We start from the raw sequence: 16,673 nt of genomic DNA on the forward strand, positions 1-16,673 counted from the left end.
AGAATTGCTCATCTCTGAGACAATTTTACTAATGAATCCAAATAATAAAAGCATTTTCTTAGGCCCATCCTGAACGGATGAGAGGTTAACATGATTATTTAGAACTTCTCAGAAAGATTATCTTAGAGTTGAAAATGCTGGAGGACCCATGTTCCCTCACCCACAGCAAATGGAGGAGAATGAAGGTACTTACTCCACCACTACCAAATCCCAGATCCAGGTCTCAGGGAAATAAGTCCGTACTGTTTCAGAGATTGGCTCTGGACTTTGCATATTATTTGCGGACATGATATTATATGAGTGAAATTGAGGACTATATGAACTTGCTCTTATACCTGCTATCAAAAATAAGGGAAAATTACAATCTAGTTAAAGAAAAAGCATCCATTCATTTCATGGTACAAGAGTGAGACTTAGAAGAGCAAAGTCTTAATATTCCTGCTCAGATTGTCTCCTAAGAGTTGTAGAACTTTGGAAATAACTTGTTGAGCCCTTATTCTTTGAGCATACAGGAGTCTTCATTAAAGGTAGAAATTCCATGTATCTTAGAGATAGCATAATTCTATATTGAGTGGAGGCTTGTAGGACAAGATAACTTGGAGATGCATTTATGGTTTGTGGGAGAAATAGTGAGTTCTCAAGGTCACAGAGTATTGTTTCCTCCATAAGAAGGGTTGAGCAGAATATGCCAAACTCTCTTTAGACAAAATGTGTTCAATTGTTTGAATTACCAATGGGGTGAACAGAATTTAATAATATCAACTCTTTATACTATGTTGAAGCTTATATACTCATTGTTCTCTTGATAACAAGGCTAGAGCATTAGATTTTATTCTCTTTATCTCTTGGGAAGGAGAAATGAAAAATTCAAGATGCCAAAGAGAGACAGTTCCATTTGGTATAGCGCTATAATGGAGACAGAAATTATTTACAAAAGTGAGGGGGGGTAGAGAACTAAACATGAAGGCTTTCTGGTTCTACGTTGTACCTGAAATCATGCTTAATTGAATTTGAGTGAGGCTCTCCATTCAAGTACTCCATCTGATATTTCAGAATTGCCTTTGTGAAAGAATATTTATGAGGAAAAACATTGTCCAGACATTTCCCCTCAATATTTTTCTCAACTGTAAAAAGCATCAATAGTAATTTCTTTAAATAAATATCATACATCTTCTTTCCCTCATGTCCTTCCAAGTGGTAGCCATCTCTATCTCTGCCTTCGGTTTCTCACTGATGTTGCTCTGTTGTCTTTATCTTTACTCTTACATCGAATATGTAAACGGATTATTAGTATTCAAGTTTATCTAAATGGATGATGCATCTAAATAAACTATCTTCTGTTTCCTGCTCCAGATGTCAAAGACTCCTCAACTTCTCCAGCTGTTGCAGTTAACGAACAATGGCTTAATGTGTTATTTTAACTCTATTTACTGGATGATGACGATATTTTCCTTATCGTCTCATTCTCAAGGTCAGCTTGACTCTCTACTGATTCTTTCACAGTGTTTACATTAAAATTCTATTCTTCCTTATGTCACAACTCATAAACTCTACTGAAATGCCTTTAGATTAATTTCCCAAGACAAAATATTATTATTATTATTTTGCTTCTTTTTCCCATCTGATTTCATCAAAATGTGTTGATCCCTGGACACACCCACTTATATTTTATTTCACTGCTGATCATAAAATACTTTCTCCTGGACATTCTGTTCATAGCTGTTAAAGGGCCACTCAATCTAGCTTAGTAATACTTGTATTCATTTTTGACCTTTGCTACTTTCAAGCAAAAAGGTATAAAAACTCAAAACTTAATTTTCTCCTAAATGTAGTATTTAGGTGATCTATATAAGAAACATATTAGATCACTTTACCCACCCCTTCTGAAAATCTTTCCATCTCATGCAGAGTAAAATGTCAAATTCTTACAATGACCTACAAGGCCCTATACAATTTGGCCTCAATTATTCCACTGATCTCACTCTCCCTTGATTCACTCTGTTCTGACCACAATGGTTTCCTTACTTTTAGAATGTTCCAGACAAGCTCTCACCTTAGAGCCTTTGATAGACAGAATAGTGTAGAGGTTAAAAAACATGGATCTGGAGTCAAACAGCCAGATTTGAATCCATCCCCATTCCATATCTAAACTGGCTGTGGCATCTTAATGGGTTGAGTTACTTAGTCTTTCCAGGTTCAGCTTTTCCATTTAAAAATTGGTGAAAACCATAAAAAAGAAATGGACCGACTTATTTCACTTAGCACTATACTCTCTAGCTCCATCCATGTTGTTGCAAATGGCAAGATTTCATTTTTTTAAAATATTTTATTTATTTATTTGCCAGAGAGAGAGAGAGAAAGTGAGAGAGTGTGAGAGTACCAGCAGGGGGGAGCAGCAGGCAGAGGGAGAAGCAGGTCTCCTGCTGAACAGGGAGCTCAATGTGGGACTCGATCCCAGGACCCTGGGATCATGACCTGAGCGGAAGGCAGATGCTTAACGACTGAGCCACCCAGGCATCCCAAGATTTCATTTTTTAAAATGGATGAATAATATTCCTAAGGCAGTCAGAGAAAGACAAATACTATATGATTTCACTCATATGTGGAATTTAAGAAACAAAACAAACAAGCAAAGGGAAAAAAATAAGAGAGAGACAGACAAACCAAGAAACAGACTCTTAACTATAGAGAACAAACTGATGGTTACCAGAGGGGAGGTGGTTGCGGAGATGGGTGAAATAAGTGATGGGGAGTAAGGAAGGCACTTGTTATGATGAACACCAGATGATGTATGGAAGTGAGGAAATCAATAAATTCTACACCTGAAACTAATATAACACTATATGTTAACTAATGAATTAAAATAAAAACTTAAAAGAAAGAAATGGAAATTATGAGGTCATGGAAATTTTAGTTGATGCTGTGGTGATAATCATTTTGCAATATATAAGTGCATCAAGGGGTGCCTAGGTGGCTCAGTGGTTAAGTGTCTGACTCTTGGTTTTGGCTCAGGCCATGACCTCAGGGTCATGAGATTGAGCCCTGCTTGGGGCTCAGCGCTCAGCAGGGAGTCTGCTTGAGATTCTCTCTCTCCCTCTCCCTCTGCCCCACCCCTCTAAAAAATAAGAGCATCAGATAAGCACACTGTACACCTTAAACTTATATATAATATTATACATCAGTTACATCTCAATAAAGCCATCTATATTCTATCTCCCTCTCATCGGTCTTCTAAAACAGAGTAAGCACTCTACAGGTATTTTCTATTATTGGTGTTGCTTTCTATGAATGAAATACTCTTCTTCCAGATAGTCTCTTATTTTGTTCTCTTCCTTCAAGTCTTTGCTCAAATTTCACTCTCTTGGTAGGATATTCACTGAACACCTTATTGAAACTTGCAACTCCTTTAGTCTCGATATTCCATTCTCTCTTTTAATTTTTCCCATAGCTTTTGTCATCTTTTAATAGACTATTTAATATACTTGCTTATTTTGTTTACATTCTTTCTGTGTCCATTAGGACATAACCTAAGGTGAAGATTTTTGTTCTCAATATTTGTTATGTCCAGAAAATAGGTAAGTAAGTGTTCAGTGAATATTCATGGAACACATGCATAAATAATAACTCCAATTTTTATGACTTCTTGATTTTTGCAGTTTCAGGCCCTAATCATTTCTATCATTGTCTAACATGATTTTAATCCCTTTTTTAGATGAACCATTCTCTCTCTCTCATGCTAGGGACATTATTAAAGTTTTATTCTCCATGTATATTGTTCTATGTCATCAAACCCTTTGAGGTTGTATGATGGCTTCCCAAACAGACATGGGAATGGGTTTTATGTTATTTAAATTACTTTCAAGAACTTTCACAAAACATTCTAGTTTTTGTAGCTCTTCCATTGTATCATATACTTGATTCAGTTATATCTACCCATTTATTATTCATTATATCTATTTATTTCAATTTTCAGCTATTTATATCTATACATTTTTATAAGTTTTTTTTGAGTTATATCATATGCCTACAATTCTATCCTTATTAAATTCCAGAAAATTTCCTTCTCCCCCAAATTTTCATAGTTTAAACTTGAACTTCTTCCTTTGTAACTTAAAGTATCCAACTCAAATTTAAAACACTCTGGTCAGTTCTGGCTATGCCATTTACCAACTAAATGATCTCAGCAAGAAACATCTTATCTGAATCTTGGTTTCTCTATGTATAAAATGGTTACACTATCTATCTCATTTTACCTTTTTTTTTTGCAAAGTAATATTGTTGGATGTAATAGAAAATTGAAAATAACTTGTTATTTTACCTGCCATCAATGGTTGCCCTTCTCTTCCTACCGGTGGGTGGATCATTGAACATGACTGTGGTTTTCAGATTTAGAGTTGGTGAGCACCTTTAATCCCATACCCTGTAAAAATGGTGACTCAATAGGTTTGTAACTTGAATAGACTATATGAAATATATTTTCCTTAGTAATGTCCCTAAGTAATCTCAATAGCCTTAATGTTATATTAGTTTCATGGAGATACCCAAAGCCATAAACGTTATGGCTTCTTTCTTTCTTTCTTGATAGAGAGATAGAGAGATAGCACAGATAGGCAGAGTGGCAGACAGAGGGAGAAGCAGGCCTCCGCTGAGCAGGGAGCCCGATGCAGGGCTCCATCCCAGGGCCCTGGGATCATGACCTGAGCTGAAGGCAGACATTTAACCGACTAAGCCACTCAGGCGCCCTGGCTTTGTTCTTGTATAGAAGAACCACATAGGTACATAAATGAATATATATCATCTATATTCAATAGAACAATGTCTACACGATTGCAAACACAGGTCACTTTTTTTTGAACAAGGATGACTTAAATGAAAGAACCAAGAATCCATAGAGTGGAGCCAAGAGGCCTGGATATTTATTTCCTAAGCTGGAGTAAGACAAGTCCTAATCAAAGGACTTTGAACCTTTGGCTGGATCTCAGAATTGCCATGGACCAATAACTCCCATGTGACTTTGTTTCCCCTTTTGAACAGGAGTGTTAGTATGCTAGTTCCACCATTGTACGCTGGATGTGTGGAGGTAAATAACTTAAGTACACTTTAGTTCAAGGTCTTCATATCTAGAGGAATTGTACTTGAGGAACTACACCCAAGAAACATCATCTGCCCCTGGACCTAATTTAAATGATGAAGTTCAACCTTTGAGCTGTTGCTATTGGGGAATGAGACATTTAGGAGTTTGGAAGGAAAGTGAGTGTATTTTACCTGTGGGAGGGTCATAAATCATTGGGAGTTAGAGGACAGACTGTGAAGACAACCTCCAAAATTGCCCCCAATAATCTCTACTTCCTGGTATTCATGCTCTTGTGTAGTTTCTCCTATAATGACTAGGGTTGACATCTATAACTAATAAGATTTTGTGGAAGTGATAGTGTATAAAGTCCAAGCCCAGGTCATAAAATGTACTGCAGCTTTAGCTTCTCTCTCAGATCACTTGCTCTGGAGGAAATCACCTGACATGTTGTGGGGACACCCAGGCAGCCCTATGGAAGAGTCAGTGTGGTGAGGAATTAAGGCCTCCTGACAATAACTATATGAGTAACACATCTCAGAAGTAGACTTCCAACCTCAGTCAAGTCTTCAGATGACTGAAGCCCTAGCTAACACGTTGACATGTGGACTGACATGAGACATCACAAGCCAGTACCACCCAGATAAGTCACTTCAGGATTCCTAATCCACAGAAAGTGCATATGATAATAATTGTTTATTGTTTTAAACCACTAAGTTTGGGGAAGATTGTTATACAACAGTAGATAACTAACCACAAACATCCTTCAAACTTTATCTATTTACTTTGTTCTTGAGTAGGAGAACCAAATGGTCACATAAATGAGCATGCATCCTCTATATTGGGTGAATGACTATTTTTCAGGTTATTGTCAAAGCAAGTGATTTAAAGATTTTTAAAATTTTAAGAACCCAAATCTCGTTATGTTCATAATCCTTTCTTACCTCTATAATATTCAAAGCTGTGTAATGCAGCTGAAGCAACTATTAAATTTATATAATGACACAAATAGGATAGACATAAAAATATTGAAAAGTAGACTGAATTCCTTCAACACAAGCTGAAAAACAGCTTAGAATAGACTACCATAAATACAGAGTATAAGAAAAAAATAAGTCATTCCTCCGGGTGCCTGGGTGGCTCAGTTGATTAAGTGTCCGACTCTTGATTTCATCTCAGGTCATGATTTCAGGGTCCTGAGATCAAGCCCTGTGTGGGGCTCTGTGCTCAGTGCTAAGTCTACTTGAAATTCTCTCCCTCTGCTCCTCCCCCTTCTCCCTCTCTTAAATAAATAATCCAAAGAAAGCACCCAGGAGAAAATTCCCTACTTTTCAGGTTAACTTCCTCATGCCATCTTCTAATTCAAATAGAGAACTCTAGTCAGAGAAATATATCTTTTATGTAATAATTATTATGCCAAGAGGAGATATTTTGACCTGTCATAAAAGACAAGTTTGAGAAAAATTTTGATTATACCCTCCATTCTGAAGAATGTTAATTTTGATGATTGGAAAGAGGATAGTGATTCTTGATATATTTATCTTACAGTTTTAAAATTTAATACATATCGGGCTCCTGGGTGGTGCGGTTGGTTAAACATCCTTCTCTTGGTTTTGGCTCGGGTCATGATCTCAGGATTGTGAGATAGAGCCCCGTGTTGGGCTCAATGCTTAGCAGGGAGTCTGCTTGAGATTCTCTCTCTCCTTCTCCCTCTGCCCCTCCCAGTTGTGTGTGAGCATGTTCTCTCTCTCTCTCTCTTTCTATCAAGATGAATAAACAAATCTTTAAAAAAATATAATACATATAAATGAATTTTGAGAAGTAGATACTAGAACAAAACCAGAAGGAACTTCAATATTACTGATTTATCCTCCAATATTGATAATTAATAATAACTCCCAAATAGGCAAGTTATGATGAAGAAAATAAAGATCAACATGATACACCAAATATTACCACTATGAATTAATACAATTCTAGAAAAAAAAAAGAAGAGACTTAAAATTTTAGTTAGTCTGTGATTCATCAAAGCTGACAGAGATGTTGTAGGTAATTTTTTTTTTTAAGTTGAAAATAATTTGTGAATCACTTTCAATTTCATAGACCACAAGAACTCTAGAAATAAAAATAGTTAGATCTGCTGGGAGATACATGACTTATGCTTGTAAATATCAATTTTATAAAAAGCTAACTTAGTCAATTGACCAAAAATGATTTTTTTAGGTATGATCCATATTATCTAATACTTTGGGAACTTATTCTTTTTTCTTTTTTATTTATTTTTAAAAGATTTTCTTTATCTATTTGAGAGAGAGAGAGCAAAAGAGAGCCCAAACAGGGGGTAGGCCAAAGGGAGAGGGAGAAGCAGGCTCCCTGCTGAGCAAGGAGCCAGATCCGGGCTCAGTCCCAGGACCTGGGATCATGATCTGAGCCGAAGGCAGACGCTTAACTGACTGAGCCCCCAGGTGCCCCATTTTTAATTCTTTTTTAAATAAGAGCATCACGTAAGTGGTGAATCTTAAAACACGTAGCTTTCATTAATATCATTGTGAAGCATGAGTAACTGAGATTTAGATTTGATTCTCTAGAGAAAAAGAAGTTATGTCAGGGAAGAGATCAAAGCTTGTGGGCAGTTTCATAAGCTCAGCTATGTCATTTACTTCTGGTAATCTTGCACAAATCTCTCAAACATTCTCTTAGTTTCCACATCTTAAAATGTGTCTGTGAAACAATGAAAACAATGGATCGTGGATCACCACATCAAAAACTAATGATGTATTATATGGTGACTAGCATAACATAATAAAATTAAAAAAAAATTATAGAATAAGGAACTTCTTATATATGTCATATATATAATGAGTATATATCTCATATATCTATATGATGAATGAAAACCATTTCACTTAGACTGCAGGCCAGAGGTGATCCTCAATTTAAATTCAGAACTATAATTTATAAGATATAATCATAGAGTACACTTTTTTTTTCAAATATATGTCTTTTTTATTGTGGTGAAAAAACACATAAAATTCACCATCTTAACCATTTTAAAGTATATAGTTCAGTAGTGTTAAGTATATTCACGTTGTTGTGAAACAGATCTCCAGAACTTTCTCATGTTGCAAATCTGAAACTATGCTCATTTAAAAACAACTCTCCTTCCTCCCCCACCCTTGGGAATGACTAAGGCAGTGTCAGGGCATTCATATTTTTGTCCCATTGGAGGGATCAAGTTCAACTTAGGCCCCTGAAAGGAAACAAGCTTCTCTCTAATAGGAGGGTAGTTTAAATCCTTGTATTGCCATGTCTGGGCGTGAGCAATAGTAGTTCAGAATAGATTGAAGCATCATAAAAATAGAGAAGTCATGGCAGATTTTTTTTCCCAGAGAATATTGGAAGGAAAGTAACCTTTTAGTAATGAAATAGTAATGAAGGCTTTGTCATTTAAAATCTGAATTCTGAATTTAAAACAGTAGTTTTAAATTTAAAACAGACTCAGAAATACTTCTGAAATTAGTAATTTGCACCATGAGGTTAAAACTGCAGGATAGTATAAGAAAAGAACAAGATGAGCAAGCTATGAAAAAGGTTGAATTTAGACAAATTGTGAACAGAGTTGGTTCTTTTAACTAATAGAGTTAAGGATTTTCCATACATCTTTATGAAGAACAAACTGGTAATTAATAACATAACTACAATGTGTGGTTAAAATAGTTTTATTATAAATACTTGTGAATTCATTGAGTATATAAAGAAATTCTTTTCAATTATTGGTTGAGTTACTTGCATTACCTTTTTTGTGATGTCTTCATGAAGTAAATAATGAATAAACTCTTCCTTACATTATTATGTAGAAATCCTTTTCCGAATGATGCACAAATTAAAATATCAGGAAAGAAAAATCAGATAAACATATAATGTTTTAAGACACTCATCCATTTCTATAAAGGTGTTATATGTTCCATTATTGTAAGAAAATAGAAAAACAGGCTATATGATGCATTGAAGGGAAATAATGCACACGTGGGTCCATTCTCTATATCAAACTATCCCTATATAAATATTGGGATAAATGATATTCGAAGTTGGCAGCACTCTTTAACATTTAATTCAAACAATTGTTAATTTTTTATAAAGATTCTGTGTATTCATTTGAGAGAGAGAAAGAGAGAGCACAAGCAGGGGGGAGAGGCAGAGGGAGAAGCAGATTCTCTGTTGAACTGGAAGCCAGAAGTGGGGCTCGATCCCAGGACCTGGAGATCATGACCTGAGCTGAAGGCAGATGCTTAACCAAATGAGTCACCCAGGAGCCCCCACAATAGTTAATTGTTGAGAGTACTAATTAGTACCTTCTTTCAAATTAAACCTCCTCCAGAAAGGGGAACCCTCCTACACTGTTGGTGGGAATGCAAGCTGGTGCAGGCAGGTAAGCGTCTGCCTTCAGCTCAGGTCATGATCTCCAGGTCCTGGGATCAAGCCCCACTTCTGGCTTCCAGCTCAGCGGGGAGTCTGCTTCTCCCTCTGCCTCTCCCCCCTACTCGTGCTCTCTCTCTCTCTCAAATGAATAAATCAGTATGGAGGTTCCTCAAAAAGTTGAAAATAGAGCTACCCTTTGACCCAGCAATTGCACTACTGGGTATTTACCCCAAAGATACAAATGTAGTGATCTGAAGGGGCACATGCACCCCAATGTTTATAGCAGCAATGTCCACAATAGCCAAACTATGGAAAGAGCCCAGATGTCCATCAACAGATGAATGGATAAAGAAGATGTGGTATATATATACAATGGAATATTATGCAGCCATCAAAAATTGAAATATTGCCATTTGCAATACGTGGATGGAACTAGGGAGTATTATGCTAAGTGAAATAAGTCAATCAGAGAAAGACAAGTATCATATGATCTCACTGATATGAGGAATTTGAGAAATAAGACAGAGGATCATAGGGGAAGGGAGGGAAAAATGAAACAAGACAAAGCCAGAGAGGGAGACAAACTATGAGAGACTCTTAATCTCAGGAAACAAACTGAGGGTTGCTGGAGTGGAGGGGGGTGGGAGGGATGGGGTAGCTGGGTGATAGACATTGGGGAGGGTATGTGCTATGGTGAGCCCTGTGAATTGTGTAAGACTGATGAATTACAGACCTGTATCCCTGAAACAAATAATACATTATATGTTAATAAAAAATAAATTAATGAAACCTCTTCCAGTATAGTTTCAATATGGAAAAACAAAAATATAATTGATGTTTTACTTTTCCAGCCTGATAGAGAAAGGAACTATTAAAAAAAAAATCATGGGGTGCCTGGGTGGCTCAGTTAAGCGTCTGCCTTTGGCTCAGGTCATGATCCCACGGTCCTGGGATCAAGTTCTGCTTAGGGCTCCTTGCTCTGCAGGGAGTCTGCTTCTTCCTCTGCCCCTCCTCCAACTCATTCTGTCAATTTCTCTCTCTCTCAAATAAATATATAAAATCTTTAAAAAAAAATCACAGTTATGGAGCAAATCCCAACCATTGTTAAGTTTAGCTCGGGGTCGAGGTGGAGTTTGGTGAAGTATTTGCCTTAATTTCAGTTAATTACAAGAATGCTCATGGGTTCTTTTTCCAGTGATTTAAATCCTGACATGATTTAATTAAGATAGAAAATAATCCTGTTTCCTTTCCCCCAACTTATTCATGAAGTGCGCTCAAAATCATGTGTGAGTTCACAGTTTCATGCCTGCAGCACACACAGTAAGCATCCTCATTAAGTGTCGAAGGGAGAGAGCCTTTCCTGAGGGAAGAAAGCCTAGCGCAGAGTCCGGCATAGGAAAAAAAACCAGTCCATCATCTTTTTCCTCGCTGTTCTCCATGATACTTACCTCTCTTCTCTGCAATACTAAGATTAAAGACGACCACTTCACATTTATTGTTAGGGTTAAAAAACAGAACGAAGCTTAGATTTGCAGAAGTTTCTAATTTAAATGTCAGATAGAAGAAACACACTGAAGTGAAAAAAAGTGTGCCTTAGGAGGCAATCCAATTTATCTGTTGACTGTGTTGAATAAAAAAAAGTTAGAGTTCATAAGGAGAGCATCTTTTGTGTCCTTATTATAAAGGGATAATGGGAATAACATCCCACTTGTGAACTGTCACTGACATGTGAAGTTAGGTGTGTTGGGAAGGATATGGGGGAGCAAACTTAAGGATACTCACTGTCTCTTAGCTGTATAGGCACAGCATGTGTCCCTGATCTGACGATGTTCCCCTTAGTCATGATCCGAAATGAAAAATCAACAAAAAAGCAACCTTTCTGAGCCTAACACACTTCTCAACTTCTTACTCCCCACATGACCTGCTTTGGGTTCTTGAATCTCTGCTAGAGAGAATGAACTGCATAAAAATGAAAGAATCAAGGGGAACATGGATGAGAAAGGAAGATGGTGGGGCACTGGTGACGCTTTTCCTGGTCCGTGAACCACTTTTGTCTACTGATAAACTCCAAATATATTTCGTGTCCTTATTCTTACCAGGTAATAAAAAATGAGCTCCTTTGGCTCCCCAGTGGCCTTCCCATTGAGTATATGGTATGCCTTGATAATCTGAGTTTGGCCACAGGCCAGGGTACCAGCCACACGTTCCAGGTGAACATAATTCCCATGTAAGGAGAAAGCATGCTTTGCAATGTGCTGAGCTGCCTGGTGTTCCTCTCGTAGCCATACAGAGTTAAAACACAAGTCAGGTTGTGTGTGGTAGGCCTGGTAAAACAGAAAAACAAAGAATCAATATCATCTTGAAATTCTTCACTTTAGTTTCCCATCAAAATGAAGAGTTAAAATTTTGTGTCTTCCCTTCTAACATATACTATGCATCGTCCTCACCCCTGTTGACCACCAAAGAAACAAATGATCACCTTCCCAAATTGCAGTGATTAAAGGGAAATAATCTACCCATTAATCTCCTTTGCCCTGATTCTGCTAAATCATCACTGATTTATCTTTTCTTCTGTGGCTCAAGGCCAGAGGAACAATGATGTCCCAGTGAGAGTGGTAAATAATCATAGTAAGCAGAAAAGGAAATCTTTAGATAATAGAAGTCCCATGTAAGTTGGTTTAATTAAAATTATGTTATATATATTAATGTAATATTTTAAACTATAAGGGCTTCAAAATTGTTTATAAATAATCCCAGCAAATTATCATCTATGCTTCTTATCATTATTATGACTTGATTTTCAAGGCCTTGTAGTTTCTGGACCTTTAAGCCTTACCAATGTTGTTTAGCAGATAATTCCATTTATTTCCCCTGCAGTGGTTGCTCTTTAGCTATTTTATGGATATACTTATTTTCTTTTTCTGGATTTACTAGGTTTATTTTGGGGACCTTTCTATTTGCTCTCATGATAAAGTTCCTGTTTTTTTTTTTTATTATTGCTTTTAAGTATATAATACTAATAATTTACAGCTCTGTTAACTCTATCATTATAGAGTTTCAAATATAAGGACACTCCACTTATCTTTTCAATCTTAGGGAAGAGCAGGTATCTATTACATAGAAAACATTAAGCATCATTCCATGTTTTAAATTGAATTAACATTTGAACTTTGGGAAATGGAAATAATTTAAATGCTGTTTATCTAAGGTGGAATCAATAAATCATTGTCTTTCACCAATTCTTTGTTTGAAATTACAAGCATAAAATCTTTTTGGTTGTAGAAATCTTTTGATCATCATCATTAGGCAATATATATTAAGTGTGTGTGGGGGTTCTGATCAGTCTTCAAATTATCTGAGTGGACAAAGAAAAAAACAACATTAAACAAATTACATGAATTACTTACCCATTGAAGAACTGATATGGTTCAGAACCAAATCCTATAAGATTTTTTTTTGCATAATACATAAAATTTTAAAGATAATGCTAATGAATTGATCAGACATTCTGACAGTATCTCTTCTACCATTTTTGTTGTTTTTAATTAAATTTTTAATTCCTAAGTTTATCCCTAAGTTAGACAGCTTCTTATTTCTCTCCCTCAAATACAATATGTGTGCTTCTTCACTTCTGAATAAATGATTGTTATACTAAGGTTTCTCTTTGTCCTCAGTTTTTTTTTTTTCCTTTCATACTTACCATGACAGAAATTTTGTTAGCCAAAATATTAGTAGTATTGATTGAAAACTGAACAAGACCCTGGTCATTGGTAGTTGCATTGTAAAGATAATTTGCTTCATTTGCAGAGATAAAGACAAGTTTATTGGGGATGGGCACATCTTTCCCATCCACCAGAAGCACCTAAAGAAGAAAAGAATTTGATAAGTTATGTGGATAATATTCAGAGAAGACAGAACTCATGGAAACAAATTCCTTTGCTACCATAACTGAAAGAAAAGCAAAAGCAAATCCAGAAAACAACCCTTCTATATTTACTACAGAATTTATTTTTTTTCCTATTTGTATCCTCATGTCTTTCACCTTTTCTCCTTTTTTTTTTGGATCCTCAGGTCTTTTGCATCTCCTGAAAAAAAACACATAAACTGTCCCACGAAAAGTGTTTCTTTTTGAGAAAAATTATAAGTAATTTTAAAGAAATAATTATGGAATGGATAAATAATTATAAATACTTATAAAAGGGGTAAAATTATTAGTTAAAATTAAAAGGTATACCTTTTAAAAAAATTTTATTATGTTATGTTAGTTACCATACAGTACATCATTAGTTTTTGATGTAGTGTTCCATGATTCATTGTTTGCGTATAACATCCAGTGCTCCATGCAATACAGGCCTAAGTATGAAAATAATTTAATAATAATGGCCATAAAATGTACACAATTATAGTTCCTATGTCTAGAAATAAAATTACACATATCCAGTCTAGACATATGGGATGAAAAAGAAAAAAGAGAGAGAGGGAAACAAACCATAAGACAAGTCTTAACGATAGAGAACAAACTGAGGGTTGATGGAGGGTAGTGGGTGGGGGATGGGCTAGATGGGTGATGGGTTACGGAGGGCACTTGTGATGAGCACTGAGAGTTATATGAACAAAATTCTATTCCTGAAGCCAATATTACACTATATGTTAATTAACTAAAATTTAAATAAAAATTTGAAAAAGAAAAAAATAAAAACAAAACCACTTATTTATTTCTAAATAGAACAGCAGGTATAAAGGCGGATACTGGTAGCCATAAATTGAGAATCATTTGTGAGAAATTCTCTTAAAATTCTGAAGCTGGCTGGATATCGGTAGAAATATATTTATTGTCAAATGGGTGGTAGAAAGGTTTGCCATAGTAATTAACTCATATCACATTAAGCATCTTCATTAGCTGTATGTTCTAAAAAAAATACCTCTGATTCTCAAAATACTATAGTATGTGATTGCACATTTTATCAGTGATATTTACAAAGGAAAGTAGTTTTGCTTGGCTTCATGGTTTGGGTCATATTAATTAACTGATATCATTAACTAGTTATAGGCTACATCATTGTGCCCTGAAGATAGGTACAACTGGATACTTCATTACTTGTGAATTGCAATATACTCTACCTGTCCAAAGAAGGGGATTCCTCGTCTAAAGTGTGAATCCACTTTCACAAACTTGAGTCTGGTTACAATGTTTGTGATTTCACTGGTCCCATTTCCAGTAAATACTAGGTCTAAAAATATGTAGAGAAGAGTAAGTACTCTTGGAAGTTACTAGTACCAAAATTCATTTCCTTCCACTTTCCTATGACCCTTATTTTGTTATGGAAAACAAACCAATTTTTATTGTTTCACCGCCTGTATTAACTTAGAGTGCAAACCTGTTCCCTCTTTTCTGATCTTGGCTTCCACTTTAAGTTGCATTTTATAACCCATATTTTTAATCTGGAGTACATTTGATTTTACTTCTTGGGTGATGCAGCCATTGCTGTTGAGCTGAGAGAAATAAAAAAAATTGATAAATGCCATACTAAGACAATAGTCACTAAATCTATTATTTTCCTTCCGATGCCAACACAACTTCTTTGGGTTAAACATGTTAACTGACCTTCAGGAATTTAATATTCACATGTGTTTTATATTCTCTAAGGGTTAGACATCAAAATGAGAATTTTATTGACCAGGAATAGAAATTATTTTTCCTTTTTGGTGGTAAATATTTTGGGATAAGTTTACTCCAATGTCCTCTTTCCAGTGAGTAACTACCCCCTCTTTCCAGGGGTAGTTCAATGGTTGTCAACAATGATAGCCTCTAGAGAGAAAACTGTAAACTAACCTGTTGAGTGAATTTCTCACAGAACTCTGGCTTCTGACAATAAGTGGGATGAAATAATTTTCTGCACATGCTTACAGTTGCAAGTCCTGGGACAGGTTTCCCGTAGGTGTATCTGTCACATAAGAAATACATCAGGAACTGAAGAAAGGTTTCTACATTTTCCACCACCAACCCATCACAGGTCAAACAATTACTCTCTGTAGTTCCTTGCACTTCTTTATCATTTTGGGCTCATAGCAATTGAAATATGCCTGGAAATCATCTTTATCAAGAGGTACTACTCATTAAAACATTTGAAATTTTGCTGCAATGTACAATCAGGTTTCCTTCAGGATTTAAAAAATTTCTTCCTTTTAGCCTATTTATTTTTTTTTATCATTCTTTTTATTCTGTCATTGTAAAATCAAAACTTGTTGTTTATACCAAATGAGAAAACTTAGGTAATTAATAGAACACAAATAAATAAATAAATAATGGAAATAATAAACCCAACATAACATGCATACACACACACACACACACAGATGGAGAGGGAGAAAGAGCCCTGATAAAACCTAACAACATGGGGCTTATAAAAAAAAATTGTGTGTGCACTCTATATTTCTATTAGTTTTCCCTTAATAAAAATGGAATAATTAGTAATCAGTTTGCTTTGGGCATTAGTTTTCTTTCCTATTTGTAAATGTCTCAAATATCACTTCAAATAAAAAATGTAATCAGAGCAACTTATTCTGAAACCCCTTTTCAAGATACAGATATCAGTCCAAGATGCCGTTGAATTAAACAAATAATTCCCTGGTCATGACTCCAAGACAGAATTGAGGCAGAGGTCCAGATGCTTTGATGCTTCCAGTATATAGTATGTTTGTTTTTTTCTTTTACCATGCATGCTCCCTCTGCTACTGATGATTTGTAGGAAATGAGTTTTAATTCTCAAGGTTGAAATGAACTGTAAGAGTTGTTTGTAATTGCAAAAGATTAAAGAAGAAAGGAACCCTACAAGACAGAAAAAAATTTCAAAAATAACATTAGTAAGTCCTTCACTATCAATAATTACTTTAAATGTAAACAGATTAAATTATCCAATAAAAACAAAGGGGACAAATGGATAAAAATACAAGATCCAACTATATGCTATATACAAGAGACACACTTTATATTTAAAGACACATATAGCTTTTTATCTTGATGAAGTCCCAAAAGTTCATTTTTGCTTTTGTTTCACTAGCTTTTGGAGATGTATCTTGAAAGAAGTTGCTGTGGCTGATGTCAAAGAGGTTATTGCCTATGCTCTCCTCTAGGATTTGGATGGATTCCTGTCTCACACTGAGGTCTTTCATCCACTTTGAG

The 16,673-nt window shown here is 35.5% G+C and overlaps 1 protein-coding gene across 1 annotated transcript in view; it reads right to left on the reverse strand.

The window, feature by feature from the left end:
- The window catches only part of LOC102744722 (pregnancy zone protein-like), a 43,755-nt gene that overhangs the window by 15,285 nt on the left and 11,797 nt on the right, over positions 1-16,673 (reverse strand). The window contains 9 exon segments of the mRNA XM_081818930.1: positions 194-338; positions 4,319-4,384; positions 4,387-4,461; positions 11,273-11,337; positions 11,588-11,814; positions 13,191-13,352; positions 14,612-14,721; positions 14,869-14,983; positions 15,324-15,435. Of these exon segments, the coding sequence (XP_081675056.1) occupies positions 194-338; positions 4,319-4,384; positions 4,387-4,461; positions 11,273-11,337; positions 11,588-11,814; positions 13,191-13,352; positions 14,612-14,721; positions 14,869-14,983; positions 15,324-15,435 (1,077 nt within the window).

The sequence above is a fragment of the Leptonychotes weddellii genome, chromosome 5, assembly GCF_054177405.1.
Source record: "Leptonychotes weddellii isolate Sample4059 chromosome 5, ASM5417740v2, whole genome shotgun sequence".
NCBI classification, from domain to species: Eukaryota; Metazoa; Chordata; class Mammalia; order Carnivora; family Phocidae; genus Leptonychotes; species Leptonychotes weddellii.